General features: G+C 47.6%; 1 protein-coding gene across 4 annotated transcripts in view; it reads left to right on the top strand.

Moving 5' to 3' along the window:
* Positions 1-16,892, top strand: part of LOC140206860 (uncharacterized) — a 46,394-nt gene extending 29,502 nt beyond the window's left edge. For 3 of the 4 annotated variants that reach the window (XM_072275110.1, XM_072275104.1, XM_072275103.1), the window contains 2 exons: positions 9,206-9,337; positions 16,357-16,892. In XM_072275110.1, coding sequence (XP_072131211.1) covers positions 9,206-9,337; positions 16,357-16,572 — 348 coding nt within the window. In that variant the 3' untranslated portion in view covers positions 16,573-16,892. Of the gene's footprint in view, positions 1-9,205; positions 9,338-9,881; positions 10,175-16,356 lie in introns of those variants that run through there. The other variant, XM_072275105.1, reaches the window with a different exon arrangement.
* Positions 16,893-17,901: the final 1,009 nt, after the last annotated feature.

Below are 17,901 nucleotides of genomic sequence, written 5' to 3'. Positions count from 1 at the left end.
TCACGTCCCTAATCTAATTGAGTCCTGTTCCTTGTACTTCAGTGTCTGTGTCTTCCATTTACGTCCGTTCCGAACGCCCCCGTTGTGACATGTCCAGTACGCTTATTCCCGCTTCCGTTTTGCTCTTCCTGTAACGAGTAATGAAGTCAATTTTGTTAACCCTACTATAAAACGTGTTTGTGACCTGTATTTGGGTCCGCCCCGGTTCCCCCATTATGACAGAAGGCAGGCAAGTCTCCCGGACAGATGGTGTACATTCAAGGGTTTAGAAACAATTAGCTGAAGAGTTTGTGCAGACATTCGGGTCATAGAGCAGTACAGCACAGAGTAATGCCATACGGCCAGTCTAGTCTGTGCCATCCCATCAATCTGCCAAATTCCAGCAACTTCCACCGTGACCATATCCCCCATACCCCTCTCATCCATGAACCCATCCAAACTTCTCTTAAATGTTGAAATCCAACCGGCCACTTGCTCTGGCAGCCCATTCCACAATATCACCACCTCTGAGCGAAGAAGCTCCCCCTCATTTTCCTCTTAAAGAATGAGCCATGGTCTTTGAAGAATCACTAGACTTGGGAATGGTTATGGCGGACTAGAAAGTTGCAAATGCCACTCCATTCTTTAAGAGGGGAGGGAGGCATAAGAAATGAAATTACAGGACAGTTAGTCTGACCTCAGTAGTTGGGAAGATGTTGGAGTCCATTAACGATGAGGTTTCAGGGTACTTGGAGCGGATGATAAAGTACAGCCAAAGTCGGCATGGTTTTCCTCGGGAGAAATATTCCCAGATAAATCTGTTGGAATTCTGTGGTGAAATAAGAACAGCGGTGAATGTTGTTTGTTTGGATTTTCAGATGGTCTTTAACAAACAAGGTGCTGCACCTGAGGCTGATTAACAAGGCCACAGCTCATGGTATTTGGTGTTTTTGTGCCTGTTCCCGCTGGAGCTTAGAGGGGGAGTTCCCGAATACTGAAAAGCCCAGATAGGGAGGATGTGGACAGGATGTTTCCCTTAAGGCAGAGCCCAGGACTGGGGGCACACCCCCAAACTACAGGGAAATCAATTCAGAAGGGAGATGAGGAGGAAGTCTTGTGGTAATATGTTTATTCAACACGGCCGTGACTGATCTATGCTTCTGTGCCCATTCCCCTCCATCTCCACCTCAAATGTACCCAGACACCCACCTTCACGCCCTCGGGGCAGCGAATCTTAAGAAAAACGTACATTCAACTCAGCTAGATAGATAGATAGACACTTCACTGATCCTAAAATAAATTACAAGGAAGATTTAGAATTCCAATAATTTCCATATGTCTCAATTTAAAATGAGCGGCCCTTTTCGATTCCTGTCCGCTTCTCTCCCACTGATCGACAGAGATATCTAATAGTCCGTCTCTTACCCTCGTTTATCTCCCACCATCTCAATCTCTAGTTTCCATCCCCGTTTAACTCCCACTGCCCATCTCTCTTCCCTCCCATATTCCCTCCAACTTCTCTCCTGTGTCAATCCCTCCAACGCCACTCTCTGCCCCCTCACTTGCTCCCCATTTATTTCTCACCCACGTCCATCTCACTTCCCGCCATTCTCTCCCCTCACTGGTTGTCGCCGCCGTCTCTCTCCCCTCTGTTTCTCGCCTCGGACACTTCACTCCCAACTCTCCTCAGTCTGTCCCGCTCACTCTCCCTCAACCAGTCTCCCTCTTCCCCTTGGTTCTCTCTCCCTCCGTGTCTCCTTCATCCGACTCCAAATGTCAGTGAGTTCCGATGTCCAGACAGAACACCAAGGCTGGTTGCCTTGTCGACAATTGTGTCTCTGTCACCATCGCACATTGTGACGTGGGACGGGGTGCTATCCTGGTGTGAACACGGGCCGAGATTCAGTGTCGGTGTCATGGTTGTGGCGGGGGGTGGGGGGGGGGGAGCGGATGAGGACGGTGGTGGTTTGGAGACAGAAAGGGGAGAAGAGAAGTGAGAGTGACAGAAAGTTCAGGTGAGCGGAGTAAGAGAGGGAGGTGAGGGAGACGGAATGGGTGTAAAAGTGTGAGCGGAGAGGAGGAAAGGGAGAGTAAGAGAATATGGAGGAGAGAAACAGAGAGGATGGTGTGCTGAGGAGTGAGAGGATGGTGAATGGTAGGGAGGAAAGGAGTGACAGATAAAGTGAGCGCACTATGGAGAGAGGAGGGAGCAAGATGTTGAGGAACCTGTGCACACTCAGTTTTGAGGGAGTTCCACTCCCTCTGTCCCACTCACAGTAACTCTTCTAAAGATGTATTTTCATCAATGTAACAGGATTCAGCACGCTGCGATCATGTGCTATTCTGAACTGAAATGAAAGGCCAACCCAGAGAGATGAAGAGATCATCACAGTAGAACAGTGATTCCCTCTGGGGGCGGTTACGTGTCCTAAGATGGCTTTAGGAACAAATAACACTCGCCAGGCGTTCAAGATTCCTGATGGGGCGGTAATCTGTCTCGAACTTGAAGCACCAGACCTGAGCGACCGTTAGTAGAACAGGCACTTCCAAAAAAAGATGTGGCGCTGGGATACAGGAAGAAGCATAGCACTGCAGGCCTTGGGCATTCGTCATCACAACGCATCTGACACTCGGCAATCTCGTCCGACCATACAAACGTCACGGACGTTGTTGGGGATGCTTAAGTTAGCAACGAGGGTGCTCGACAGTTCGCCTTGACTTGCGGCACTAGGGGTGAAATAGGTTGGGAAACACTGCTATTGAAAAAGAGTTAGCCAATAGATGAGTGTAATTGTCCATGGATGAGATTCCCACAATGTGAGCAAACGAGGAAAGCGTCCAACGTCAGGCTCAAACTGAAGACCTCTTCCCAGAAACTGAGTGGTTCCTTGTGTCAATACAGGACCAGGCAGTTGACACAAAAATAACAAAAATGCACATTAAAAGACTAACAAGTTCAAGACGAAGTGTGCTGTGCCTCTCTCGGGCTCCAAAGCAGAATCTGTCAATTGAAACGAGAAACATTGGAGTATCCAACAACAATTAATTTCAATCTGGTTACTTACACAGGCACCATCAAGTGGCAAGCATCATTCACCAGAATCTTGCTTTAGGAATCAAAGTCATGAAAGACCCTATAGTTTACTATAAACTCTCGCCTGATCCCGTTTTGGAGTTGGAGTCTGACAATTATATTACGACCAACCCATTACACTGGACAACAAAGATTTTGCTTCCTGAATACCTCTAGGTGTATCTTTTGAATTCTGGGCTACTGATCATGAAAATCATGATGAAATTTCCCTATCACACACCATTTTTAATAAACTTATGTTTATGATTTCAATTCATAATTCAAGTCAATTAAAATATTGCCTACAATGTAAGCTGGAAAGTTTCTTATCTTGTCCAGGCATGCTTGGGCATGCTTAGGCAGCGTGGCAGCTGCATGGCAGGACAGGTTTTAGTAATAATTATTGGGTTCAGGACTGTAAGGATGGAATTTGCTATCTCCAGGCACAAAAATTACTCTGAAGGATTTTGAAATTTGAGACAGATGTTTCCCAGAATAACTGATGCAAAGATTAAGGAAAGCCTTTTTGTTGGTCCACAATCAAACAGGTCATCAATAGAACATAGAACATAGAATAGTACAGCACAGTACAGGCCCTTCAGCCCACAATGTTGTGCCGACCTTCAAACCCTGCCTCCCATATAAGCCCCCACCTTAGATTCCTCCATATACCTGTCTAGTAGTCTCTTAAACTTCACTAGTGTATCTGCCTCCACCACTGACTCAGACAGTGCATTCCACGCACCAACCACTCTCTGAGTAAAAAACCTTTCTCTAATATCCCCCTTGAAATTCCCACCCCTTACCTTAAAGCCATGTCCTCTTGTATTGAGCAGTGGTGCCCTGGGGAAGAGGCGCTGGCTATCCACTTTATCTATTCCTCTTATTATCTTGTACATCAATGACAGGCAATTTGAAGAATTTCTACTGGGACCGGAGAAAATCATATGGAAGGCATTCAAGGAAGTTGTTGATCTTTTTTTTCTCGGCATCTACAGAGCACCATGCTACATGCAGCTGGTTGAAAGCATGCTTCAAGCATATGAAACCATGAAATGCAACATGTCACTAAAGGTTCATTTTCTGCACTCCCATTTAGACTTCTTCCCTGCAAATCTCGGTGCTGTTTGTGACGAACATGGTGAAAGGTTTCACCAGGACATCGCGGTCATGGAGAAAAGTTGCCAGGGCAACTGGAATCCATCAATGCTGGCGAATTATTGTTGGATACTTAAGCGAGAAGCCTCAGACACTGAGTACAAATGAAAATCATAAACAAAATATGTTTAACTTAGTTGAACTTTTGCAAAGCATCAGCACCATTAAGCAATTAAACATATTATAGTCGATAAAAGTTAATTTGTTATTTCTCCAAATTCCTACGTGATACAAGTAGTCTGAATTTATATTTATGTTAATCTTCAAGCAGTCTATCATAAATAAAAAAAAAAATCTGAGGAAGCAACACTTTTGAAAGATTTGTTGTCCAGATAGGGCGATACATGATCCCTGTCCGGATATCACAGGGTAAACATGCAAAGACAATTTACTTGATAGGTACAGCAACTCCTACACACAACACACAGAAATCAGTATGAGAAAATCACCAGGAATATGCTGAATTGATAGTGGAAAATGAAAGTCTGCGATTCATGAGCAGGGTAAACATTGTCCCAATTGTAGTGTATGCATTGATCGTGTGGATATTCAGAGGCTTTTTCCCGGGGCTGAAATGGTTGCCACAAGAGGACACAGGTTTAAGGTGCTGGGGAGAAGGTACAGAGGAGATGTCAGGGGTAGGTTTTTTTATGCAGAGCAGTGAGTGGGTGGAATGGGCTGCCAGCAACGGTGGTGGAGGCGGATAAGATAGGGTCTTTTAAGAGACTTTTGGATAGGTACATGGAGCTTAGAAAAATAGAGGGCTATGGGTAAGCCGAGTAATTTCTAAGGTAGGGACATGTTCGGCATAACTTTGTGGGCCGAAGGGCCTGTATTGTGCTGTAGGTTTTCTATGTTTCTATGTTTCTATATGACTGGTGTCATCCCAAAATCACTACACAATAACGTTAAACAATTGGACCTGCCGGACAATAATAAACACTGCTAGAAAAGGCTGAACATTCATCGCAACTGAGAAATGAGTTCCTTGTCTATGTCCATACTTCATGTTTTACCAGTTTTAACTGAGAAAAAATAAAAACAACGTTAAACATGCGATTGTACTGTGGTGAATACAGGGCAGCTTCAACGTGCAGTTTGCACGGGTGGAAATTTATGAAAAAATCAGGAAGCGATGTGACATTTTTCCTTGAAGCAGAGTAAGCATTTAGTTGCTCCATGGAGATTTGTCCAATTATAAACCAAATCCAGGAGTTCAGTAGTGTTAATCATTTCTCCTTGACAGGTTTATCTAATATGAAGGACAAGTACTGTAAGTTCGTGCAGACTGTTGACTTTCTTTTTCATTTCTGTCATGGTCCGGTCCATGAAGTCTGCATTCCGGTTCACGATCCGGTCCATCGATCCATGTTCCAGGTTTCCTGTTTTCCCCCTTGTTCGGTTGGTGCCTTAATTGAGGCACCTGATTCTCATTTCGGTCTGGCACGCAAGTAGCTCTGCGAACCAGGGATTGTTTGCTGGACTGTTCCCTTCCCTCTTCCTGCCGCCTGAAACTTTCGCCTACAACCTCGTCAGTATGCCCGTCAAGTTCAACAGCTGCAGTGAGACCAGAGCCTTGCCACGCCAAGATAAGGAACTATCTATGGTTGAGTTTGGAACTGTCTCTTCTTGCCTCCGTGTTTAGTGTCCGTGTCTAAGACGAGTCCCGGCCCTATGACCTGTTCCCAAGGAGGGGTCCTGGTTCTGTGTTCTCTGTTTCTGTGTTTCAAGTCTCAGGCACTGTGGTCCTGTGCTTCAAGACCAAGTCCAGGATCTGTGTTCCAGCCTTGTCCATATCTGCGCTTCGTGTCCTCACCCAGTTCTAGTGCCTCGTCCAGCCCAGGAGTACTTCGCCACCTCGGTGCTGGAGATTCCTCGTCCTGTGCTGGATCGCTCGCATCCGAATCCTCGGCAGTCATCTCGGCCCTGCGTCCAAGAAAGGGTCCCGGTCCTGCGCTCCAAGTAGGGGTCCCGGCCCCGTACCCAAGAGCTTCACTAAGCCGAGTCCAAGAGCCGAGACAAAACTAGTCCAAGATCCTCGTCCTTCCCTGGAGTACCTCGTCTAGTCCAAGAACCTCGTCCTGTCCAAGTCAAGACTTTGTGTTCTCGTCTTGTCCATGTGCCTCGTCCTGTGCAAGAGTTCCACGTCCAGTCCTGTAGCCACGTCTCGTCCTCGCCGAGATCCGGGGTCCAAGCCCGATTCAAGACCTAGGTTCCTTGTCCCTGTCCAGTCTCTGGCTCGGGAGTCCTAGCCCAGGCTCCTAGTTCCAAGTTCCTTGTCCTGGTCCCGCTTTCCTAGTCTTAGTCCTAGCCCAGGCGCGGTGTCCTTGCCTCGTCCAGGGTCTGTGTCCATGTCCTGCTTCGTTCCTTCCTGACTCCCCTAGCTTTCTTGACAAACCTAGTCCTGTTCCTAGAACTGCAGTGTCTGTGTCTTGCATCTGGGTCCGCTGCCAGGTGCAATTTTGCCGATTAGGACTTGAATGTCCCCGGATCCTCTCCCGCTTTATCATTACCGAAAGGGTTGTGGCGGTTACAGGAGCCGGAATATGGTGGGGAAATAAACATAAAAAGTAGGGTGAGTTCAATAATTGGTTGGAGGTGTATGTCGCGGTCTGAAGGTGTGAATGTGTATTTTCCTGTGTTTTGCCTCTCTCGGGCTTTAAAACAGTTTTACTCTCCCTGCTACCATATTCTCCCGTGTCAGTTCTGCAGTGTCAAGATGGAAATCACCACAACCCCCTCTGAGAAGATTAGTTCTTTTGTTTATTAAGTAGTTGAACAATTGACGTGAGTGGGTATTTCGCCGCGCTAATGAGCTGCTCTCTGAACTTGGACTGAGTTACCCCATAAATAAGCGTTTGTGAGAGAGGCACAACACACTTCGTCTTGAACTTGTTAGACTTTTAATGTGCAGTTTTGTTATTTTTGTGTCATCTGCCCGGTCCTGTATTGACACAAGGAACCACTCAGTTTCTGGGAAGAGGACTCCAGCTTTCAGCCTGACGTTGGACGCTCTTCTCGTTTGCTCACATCGTGGGGATCTCATCCACGGACGTTTATGCTCATCTATTGTCTAACTCTTCCTTCTGTAGCAGTGTTTCCCAGCCTATTTCACCCCTAGTGCCGCGAGTCAAGGGGAACCGTCGAGCACCCTCGTTTCTGTGAGGTTGGTAAGGTCGGCCGAGATTGAAGAGAGGTTGCCGATGACGGCTCAAGGCCTGCAGTGCTTTGCTTCTTCCTGTGTCTCAGCGCCACATCCTGTTTTGGAAGTGCCTGCTCTACTAAAGGTCGGTCAGGTCTGATGCCTCAAGTTGGGAGGGGGGGGGTCGCTGACCGCTCCACCAATAATCCTGAACGCCCGCCCCCCGCCCGGTGATCGTTATTTGCTCCTAAAGGCATCTTCGGACACGTCATTACCCCCAGAGGTAATCACTGTTTTATTGTGATAGTTTCTTCATATTTCTGGTTTAAGCTTTCATTTCAGTTCAGAATAGCACATGCTCGCACCGTGTTGGATCCTGCTTTCGTTGATGGATATATATCCTTAGATGATTGACTGTGAGTGGGACAGAGGGAGTGGAACTCCCCCAACACTGTGTCTGAGTGTCCTCAGCTCCCTCAACATCTCGCTACCTCCTCTCTCCATAGTGAGCTCACTTTATCTGTCACTCCTTTCCTCCCTACCCTTCACCCTCCTCTCACTCCTCAGCACACCATCCTGTTTCTCTCCTCCATCTTCTCTTACTCTCCCCTTCCTCCTCTCCTCCTCTCCGCTCACACTTTTACACCCATTCCGTCTCCCTCACCTCCCTCTCTTACTCCGCTCACCTTAACTTTCTATCACTCTCACTTCTCCCCTTTCTGTCTCCAAAGCACCACCATCATCACCCGCTGCCCCCCGCCCCCCAACCATGACAGACTGACACTGAATCTCGGCCCGTGTTCACACCAGGATAGCACCCCATCCCACGTCACAATGTGCGATGGTGACAGAGACACAATTGTCGACAAGGCAACCAGCCTTGGTGTTCTGTCTGGACATCGGAACTCACTGACATTCGGAGTCGGATGAAGCAGACACTGAGGGAGAGAGAACCAAGAGGAAGAGGGAGACTGGTGGAGGGAGAGTGAACGGGACAGACTGAGGAGAGTTGGGAGGGAAGTGTCCGAGGCGAGAAACAGAGGGGAGAGAGACGGCGGAAACAACCAGTGAGCGGAGAGAATGGCGGGAAGTGAAATGGACGTGGGTGAGAAATACATGGGGAGCGAGTGAGGGAGCAGAGAGTGGCGTTGGAGGGAATGACAGAGGAGAGAGATTGGAGGGAATATGGGATGGAAGGATGATGGGGAGTTAAACTGAGATAGAAACCAGGGATTGAGACGGTGGAGATAAGCGAAGTAAAGAGACGGGCGATTTGATACCTCTGTTGATCAGTGGGAGAGAAGCGGACAGGAATCGAAAAGGGCTGCTCATTTTAAATTGAGATGTATGGAAATTATTGGAATTCTAAATCTTCCTTGTAATTTCTTTTAGGATCAGTGACGTGTTTATCTATCTACCTAGCTGAGTTGAGTGTAGGTTTTTCTTAAGATTCGCTGCCCCGAGGGCGTGAAGGCGGGTGTCTGGGTACATTTGAGGTGGAGATAGAGGGGAATGGGCACAGAAGCATAGATCAGTCACGGCCGTGTTGAATAAACATATTACCACAAGACTTCCTCCTCATCTCCCTTCTGAATTGATTTCCCTGTAGTTTGGGGGTGTGCCCCCGGTCCTGGGCTCTGCCTTAAGGGAAACATCCTGTCCACATCCTCCCTATCTCGGCTTTTCAGTATTCGGGAACTCCCCCTCTAAGCTCCAGCGGGAACAGGCACAAAAACACCAAATACCATGAGCTGTGGCCTTGTTAATCAGCCTCAGGTGCAGCACCTTGTTTGTTAAAGACCATCTGAAAATCCAAACAAACAACATTCACCGCTGTTCTTATTTCACCACAGAATTCCAACAGATTTATCTGGGAATATTTCTCCCGAGGAAAACCATGCCGACTTTGGCTGTACTTTATCATCCGCTCCAAGTACCCTGAAACCTCATCGTTAATGGACTCCAACATCTTCCCAACTACTGAGGTCAGACTAACTGTCCTGTAATTTCATTTCTTATGCCTCCCTCCCCTCTTAAAGAATGGAGTGGCATTTGCAACTTTCTAGTCCACCATAACCATTCCCAAATCTAGTGATTCTTCAAAGATCATGGCTCATTCTTTAAGAAATGAGGGGGAGCTCCTTCGCTCAGAGCGGGTGATATTGTGGAATGGGCTGCAAGAGCAAGTGGCCGGTTGGATTTCAACATTTAAGAGAAGTTTGGATGGGTTCATGGATGAGAGGGGTATGGGGGATATGGTCACGGTGGAAGTTGCTGGAATTCGGCAGATTGATGGGTTGGCACAGACTAGACTGGCCGTATGGCATTACTCTGTGCTGTACTGCTCTATGACCCGAATGTCTGCACAAACTCTTCAGCTAATTGTTTCTAAACCCTTGAATGTACACTATCTGTCCGGGAGACTTGCCTGCCTTCTGTCATAATGGGGGAACCGGGGCGGACCCAAATACAGGTCACAAACACGTTTTGTAGTAGGGTTAACAAAATTGACTCCATTACTCGTTACAGGAAGAGCAAAACGGAAGCGGGAATAAGCGCACTGGACATGTCACAACGGGGGCGTTCGGAACGGACGTAAATGGAAGACACAGACACTGAAGTACAAGGAACAGGACTCAATTAGATTAGGGACGTGACAGGATACAGGCAAGAAGCAGGGACAAGAATGCAGACTTGGGTTTAAGAAAGTGGGACCAGGACTAGAAACCATGGACTAGGAGACAAGGCTTCGATTCCGAGCACAAGACTGGACAAAGACCCAGAACCTGGGTCTTGCCTCGGGCTCAGACTCCAGAACCAGGCAAGGACATGACATGGCTTCAGAGCAAGACGAGGCTGGGGTCTACAGGCCTGAGCTGGGAGACAGGCTGGGGTCCTGGGCCTTGAGCTTGGCTGCAGGCTGGGGTCCTGGACCTTGAGCTTGGCTGCAGGCTGGGGTCCTGGGCCTTGAGCTTGGCTGCAGGCTGGGGTCCTGGGCCTTGAGCTTGGCTGCAGGCTGGGGTCCTGGGCCTTGAGCTTGGCTGCAGGCTGGGGCCCTGGGCCTTGAGCTTGGCTGCAGGCTGGGGCCCTGGGCCTTGAGCTTGGCTGCAGGCTGGCGTCCTGGGTCCTGAGCTTGGATGCAGGCTGGGGTCCTGGACCTTGAGCTTGGCTGCAGGCTGGGGTCCTGGGCCCTGAGCTTGGCTGCAGGCTGGGGTCCTGGGCCCTGAGCTTGGCTGTAGGTTGGGGTCCTGGGCCCTGAGCTTGGCTGCAGGCTGGGGTCCTGGGCCTTGAGCTTGGCTGCAGGCTGGGGCCCTGGGTCCTGAGCTTGGCTGCAGGCTGGGGTCCTGGGCCCTGAGCTTGGCTGCAGGCTGGGGTCCTGGGCCCTGAGCTTGGCTGCAGGCTGGGGTCCTGGGCCCTGAGCTTGGCTGCAGGCTGGGGTCCTGGGCCCTGAGCTTGGCTGCAGGCTGGGGTCCTGGGCCCTGAGCTTGGCTGCAGGCTGGGGTCCTGGGCCCTGAGCTTGGCTGCAGGCTGGGGTCCTGGGCCCTGAGCTTGGCTGCAGGCTGGGGTCCTGGGCCCTGAGCTTGGCTGCAGGCTGGGGTCCTGGGCCCTGAGCTTGGCTGCAGGCTGGGGTCCTGGGCCCTGAGCTTTGATGCAGGCTGGGGTCTTAGGTCTTCGAGGCTTGTTTTCTTGGAGCTTGGCTTGGGATCTTCGAGGCTTGTGTTCTTGGAGCTTGGGTTGTGATCTTCGAGGCCTGGATTCTTGGACCTTCTCCTGGGCAGGACATGGAACTCCTGGGCAGGACACGGAACTTCACCCCACGGACGTAAGGACAGGAAGGGGCCGACCCAACCGCAGTGTAACGGCAAATGGCCTGCTTACCCAATGGAGACAAGGTACAGGAAGGGACAGAACCAACCACAGGGTAACGGCAAATGGCCTGCTTACCCAATGGAGACAAGGTACAGGAAGGGACAGAACCAACCACAGGGTAACGGCAATTACGGCCTGGCTTACTCAACAGAGGCAAGGACAGGAAAAGAGCTCAATCTGGGGTGGCTCTGAGTCTCGTGGCAGTCAGCAACCTTGGCTGGCTACAGAAACGGCCAATCCATACCACGATGACTGCTCTGACAAGTGGCAACAAGGATAAATGAAGCGTTGGTCCTCCAACCAGGCCTAGAGATCACGGATGGTTTCACTAGCCTTCCATCAGCAGGTTGCTCCAAAGGGGACTAACGAGACAAACCAGCAGCTCATACTCAACCCCAAGGCTACTTATATTCCAAGCTGAAAGATGGGAATCAGGTGCCCATGATTAACTCAACCAAACAAGGGACAGCTGGAAGACCCAGTGTCCTGAGTCCACGGACCGGACCGTGAACCGGAATGCGGACTTCACGGACCAGACCATGACAACACAAGGAGTCAGGCCCTGGACTAGGCTGGGACTCAGGATCTGGGCTAGGACTTGGTGGCTTCCTCACCACCGACTCAACCTACAAATTATCCTTTAAGGAATCCTGCACAAGTGCCGCCAAGTTTAGACTATTTGGAAAATAGTGTATTCGGTATTTCTTTCCCGAATGTGCATGGCTATACACTTCGGGACACGGTATTCCATCTGCTTCATTTACGCCCTTTCCTCTAAACGCCGAAGTCCTCTATAGCCTCTCTGATTCCTCAAAACTACCTGGCCCTTCAGCTCTCTTGATATGATCGGCAAACTTTGCAATACAGCTATTAATTCTGTCATCCAAGTCCTGTGGAACATTGCTAGTCACCGGCAGCCAACCAGAAAACATCCCCGTTATTACTATCCTTTGCATCTGCCAATCAGCCACTGTTTTATCCATGCAATAATCTTTCCCATGTCAAGTGACCGGTAACAATGAATATAGAATTGAGTCAGGTTTTATAAAAACAAACAAACATTTATTAATCTCTGCTCAAAAGTAGCGAAATGTATTTAAACGACTAACTTAATCGGAAGTTAACTGATCTACGGCAACTCTGAAACAGTTCTTAAAAGGGTAAATGCGAAAACAGTTCTTAAAGTGGTAAATTCGAACCCAGTTCTTAGAATGGTAAATTCAAAAGTCCGAGAGATTTATACAGTCAGTTAGGAGAGACTTTCCGAAAGTGAAGAATTCCTCGAGGACGTGACATTACTGCTGATCCCAGCCGGAACCTGCCTTGTCCGCAGGATTCACGGCGACGGAAATAAAATGGTTTAAAGGAACTGACCTTTTCCTCTGGAGAATAGTTACTGCACAATTCTTCCTGCTTTAGCAGAGGATATGTCAGATGCAGGTCACTATTTCTTGAACAAAGATTCAATAAATGTCGATCCTCTCCAATATAGCCGAACGACATCAGCTTTACTTAACTCTGTGAGTTCCTGTATTTTAGTAAGGTCTTCACTCTCCAATACTACTAACAATAGAAAATAGAACTCCACTTTAGAGGGAAACTAAACGAATATGCAGCATAACAGAATATCTGACGAATTAAATAACAAACTAAACTTAAAACTCAACTGGAAAAACTAACTACATCGCACCAGAGGTCTCTCTTTATATACCTGGTGAGAACATGTCATCAGGTGACCTCACATCGGTGGGAAAATTACATCATGTGACCTCCACAAGACGATTACATCATGCTCATCACATTATTAATTACATCATAGAACCATAGAAACTACAGCACAGAAACAGGCCTTTTGGCCCTTCTTGGCTGTGCCGAACCATTTTCTGCCTAGTCCCACTGACCTGCACACGGACCATATCCCTCCATACACCTCCCATCCATGTATCTGCCCAATTTATTCTTAAATGTTAAAAAAGAACCCGCATTTACCACCTCATCTGGCAGCTCATTCCATACTCCCACCACTCTCTGTGTGAAGAATCCCCCCCTAATGTTCCCTTTAAACTTTTCCCCCCTCACCCTAAACCCATGTCCTCTGTTTTTTTTTTCTCCCCTTGCCTCAGTGGAAAAAGCCTGCTTGCATTCACTCTATCTATACCCATCATAATTTTATATACCTTTATCAAATCTCCCCTCATTCTTCTACGCTCCAGGGAATAAAATCCTAACCTATTCAACCTTTCTCTGTAACTGAGTTTCTCAAGTCCTGACAACATGCTTGTAGACCTTCTCTGCACTCTTTCAACCTTATTTATATCCTTCCTGTAATTTGGTGACCAAAACTGAACACAATACTTCAGATTCGGCATCACCAATGCCTTATACAACCTCATCATAACATTCCAGCTCTTATACTCAATACTTTGATTAATAAAGGCCAATGTACCAAAAGCTCTCTTTACGACCCTATCTACTTGTGACACCACTTTTAGGGAATTTTGTATCTGTATTCCCAGATCCCTCTGTTCTACTGCACTCCTCAGTGCCTTACCATTAACCCTGTATGTTCTACCTTGGTTTGTCCTTCCAACATGCAATACCTCACACTTGTCTGTATTAAACTCCATCTGCCATTTTTCAGCCCATTTTTCCATCTGGTCCAAGTCCCTCTGCAGGCTCCGAAAACCTTCCTCACTGTCTACTACACCTCCAATCTTTGTATCATTGTATCATCATGGTCATAAGACAGTCACAAGACACCCATGAGGTATGCAACACCTGTAATATCATGGGCTCATAACTTGTTAACCAGCCTCATGTGTGGCACCTTGTGAAACACCCTGTGAAACTGCAGGTTCACATGATCAACCGATTCTCCTTTGTCTATCTTGCTATTACCACTTCAATAAATTCAAACAATTTCAACACACTGTTCAGGCAAGATTTTCCCTTGAGGCAAACATGCTGAAGGCCGATTTTATTATGTGCCTCAAAGTGCCCTGAGAACACATCCCGAACAACTGACACTAATATCTACCCAACCAATGAGGTCAGACTAACTGTCCTAAAACTTCTGTTCTTCTATTTCTCTCCCTTCTTGAATAGCAGAGTGATATTTCCAAATTTGGAGTCTTCCGCAACCATATCAGACTTCATTGATTCTTGAAACATCATTACTAATAGCTCCACAATCTCTTCGGCTGCCTCTTGCAAAAATCTGGGATGTACACCATCTGGTCCAGGTATCTATTTACCTTCAGACCTTTTCTGTTTCCCAGGAACCTTCTCTCGAGTAATGGCAACTTCACACACTTCTGACCACGGACATCTGGACTTCCACCTTTCCGTTGGTTGCTTCCACAATGAAGACTGATATGAAGTACTAATTCAGTTCACCCGCCATCTCCTTGTCCCCAATTACTACTCACCCCACCCTCCCCAGGCATCGATTCCCCTGGTTCGATACCCACTCTTGCCTCTCTTTTACACTTTATGTATCTGAAGAAACATTTGGTATCATGTTTAATGTAATAAGCTAGCTTCATATTCCATCCTTCATTTCTTAATTACTTTTTTAGTTGCCTCTTGTTGGTATAGAAAAGTTTCCCAATCATCTAACTTCCCACCAGTTTTTGCTCTGTTATCTGCCCTCCCTTTGGCTTTTACGTTGGCTTTGCCTTCTCATCAGCCGTGGTTGTATGATGTTGTCTTTAGAATAGTTCTTCCTTTTCGGAACGTATATATCCTGTGTCTTCAGAATTGCTTCCCGTAATTACAGCCATTGATGCTTTGTCGTCATCCCTGCCAGTGTTTTTCTCCCTATCAAATTTGGCCAGTTCCTCTCTCATGCCTCTGTAATTGTCCTTATTCCACAGTTGTACTGATACATCTCACCTTAGCTTCTCCCTCACAAATTTCAGGATGAATTCTGTTATATTATGATCGCTTTCCCCTCAGGGTTCTTTTACCTTAGGTGATCTCATTCCGTTTATTGCACAACACCAAATCCAGAAATGCTGATCCCCAGCTGGGCACAACCAGGAGGTCGTTGCCCAGCTGTGTGCCTCAGTTATCTGTTCACACCCTTACTCTTCGTGATTTTTAGAAGTAACCTGGATGAGGAATTGAAGGGGTGGGTTAGTAAGTTTGCTGATGACACAGAGGTTGGGGGTGTTGTGGAGAGTGTGGAGGCCTGTCAGAGGTTACAGTGGGACATTGATAGGATGCAAAACTGGGCTGAGAGGTGGCAGATGGAGTTCAACCCAGACAAGTGTGAAATGGTTCATTTTGGTAGGTCAAATATGATGACAGAATGTAGTATCAATGGTAAGACTCTTGGCATTGTGGAGGATCAGAGGGATCTTGGGGTCCAAGTCAATAGGACGCTCAAAGCAGCTGCACAGGTGGACTCTGTGGTTAAGAAGGCATACGGTGTATTGGCCTTCATCAATCGTGGAATTGAATTTCAGAGCCGAGAGGTAATGTTGCAGCTATATTGGACCTTGGTCAAAACCCACTTGGAGTACTGTGCTCAGTTCTGGTCACCTCACTACAGGAAGGATGTGGAAACAAAAGAAAGGGTGCAGAGGAGATTTACAGGGATGTCGCCTGGATTGGGGAGCATGCCTTATGAAAACAGGTTGACTGAACTCAGCCTTTTCTCCTCAGAGCGAAGGAAGATGAGAGGTGACCTGATAGAGGTGTAAAAGATGATGAGAGCCATTGATTGTGTGGATAGTCATGGGCTTTTCCCCAGGCCTGAAATGGCTGCCACAAGAGGGCACAGGGAGTAGGTATAAAGCTTGGGAGTCGGTACAGAGGAGACGTTGGGGGTAAGATTTGTACGCAGAGAGTGGTGAGTGCATGAAATGGGCTGCCGGCAACAGTGGGGGAGGCGGACACTATAGGGTATTTTAAGAGACTTTTGGATTGGTACATGGAGCTTAGAAACAGTTATGGGTAACCCTAGTAATTTCTAAGGTAGGGGCATGTTTGGCACAACTTTGCAGGCTGAAGGGCCTGTATGGTGCTGTACGTTATTCTATGTAAACACTTCAGAAGCAGGGAAAATGACCCATAATGTGGAAATGAGCCATGAATAAGGAGGTTAACTACCAATGTCATTCTTCCTCAGCCCAGAGATTTGAGTGGTGAAGAACATCTCAGACAGAACTGCAGTCAACTTGACTTCTTCAGTCTGCAGAAAATTCAAGGGGAACCTCTTCACCCACAGAGTGGAGACTTTTGGAACCCATCATCACAGGGAGAGCGAGAGGGGAACAACAGGGGAGGACTGAAAAGGACTGTCATGGAACAGAATCACTGGCAGGGTCCAGCCGGCCTGAGTTGACTCTTTACTGTACACAGGGTGTGTTATAAATTCACTAAGTACCAGAGACAGAGTTTACAATAGAACTGATTTATTGTCTCAGATCCAGAATATTAAACTCCAGTCCCATTAAAGGTGAATGTGTAGCAGAAGTAACTCCTCCCATGCCCAGTGACCAGGGTTTCAGGTTTCAGGTTTATTATCACCGGCATTTTAAGTGAAATTTGTTGATTTAGCAGCAGCAGTTCAATGCAATACATATTTTGGCATAGATAATAATATAATACATAAATTAGAACATAGTAAATAAACAAGTAAATCAATTATGCATAATGAATACATTATTAAAATGTGTAAAAACACAAATGCTGCATATTAAAAAAGTGTCCAAAGCTTTCAAAGTCCATTCAGGAATCGGATGGCAGAAGGGAAGAAGCTGTTCCTGAATCACTGAGTGTGTGCCCTCAGGCTTCTGTATCTCCCACCTGATGGCAACAGTGAGAAAAGGGCATGCCCTGGGTGATGATGGTGCAGAACTGGGTGTGGTGACCAGCAGCAATAATTGCAGAGTTCAGCACCAACAGTCACTCTCGAAATTGCATTCAGCAACGGTGATGGACAAATATCCGGTATGCAGCTTATTGAAACTTCCTCCCCAGTGTGAACCCTGTAGTGTGTCACAAGTTTAGTTTACTGAGCAAATCCCTTCCAACATTCACAGCAGTGTATGGCCTTTCCCCAGTGAGAACTCAATGATGCACATTTGGTGGAGATGGCTGAGAGAATCTCTTCCCAATATCTGAGCAGGTGAACGTCCTCGACCCGGTGTGAACTCGCTGGTGTCTCTGTAGGCTGGATGACCGAGAGAATCTCTTCCCACAGACTGAGCAGGTGAACGGCCTCTCCCCAGTGTGAACTCGCTGGTGTCTCAGTAGGTGAAATGATGAAGTGAATCCCTTCCCACAGTCTAGTAGGTGAATGGCCTCTCCCCAGTGTGAACTGACTGGTGTCTCTGTAGGCTGGATGACTCAGTGAATCCCTTCCCACAGTCTGAGCAGGTGAACGGCTTCTCCCCAGTGTGAACTCGCTGATGACTCTGTACGTGGGATGACCGAGTGAATCCCTTCCCACAGTCTGAGCAGGTGAATGGCCTCTCTCCAGTGTGAACTCTCTGATGTACCTTCAGTTCATATGACCGAGTGAATCCCTTCCCACAGTCCGAGCAGGTGAACGGCCTCTCTCCAGTGTGAACTGACTGGTGTCTCTGTAGGCTGGATGACTCAGTGAATCCCTTCCCACATTCTGAGCAGGTGAACGGCTTCTCCCCAGTGTGAACTCGCTGGTGTCTCT

Source organism: Mobula birostris, chromosome 13, assembly GCF_030028105.1.
Source record: "Mobula birostris isolate sMobBir1 chromosome 13, sMobBir1.hap1, whole genome shotgun sequence".
NCBI classification, from domain to species: domain Eukaryota; kingdom Metazoa; phylum Chordata; class Chondrichthyes; order Myliobatiformes; family Myliobatidae; genus Mobula; species Mobula birostris.
The sequence above is the reverse complement of the archived record's forward strand: the minus strand, read 5'-3'. Positions and strand labels throughout refer to the sequence as shown.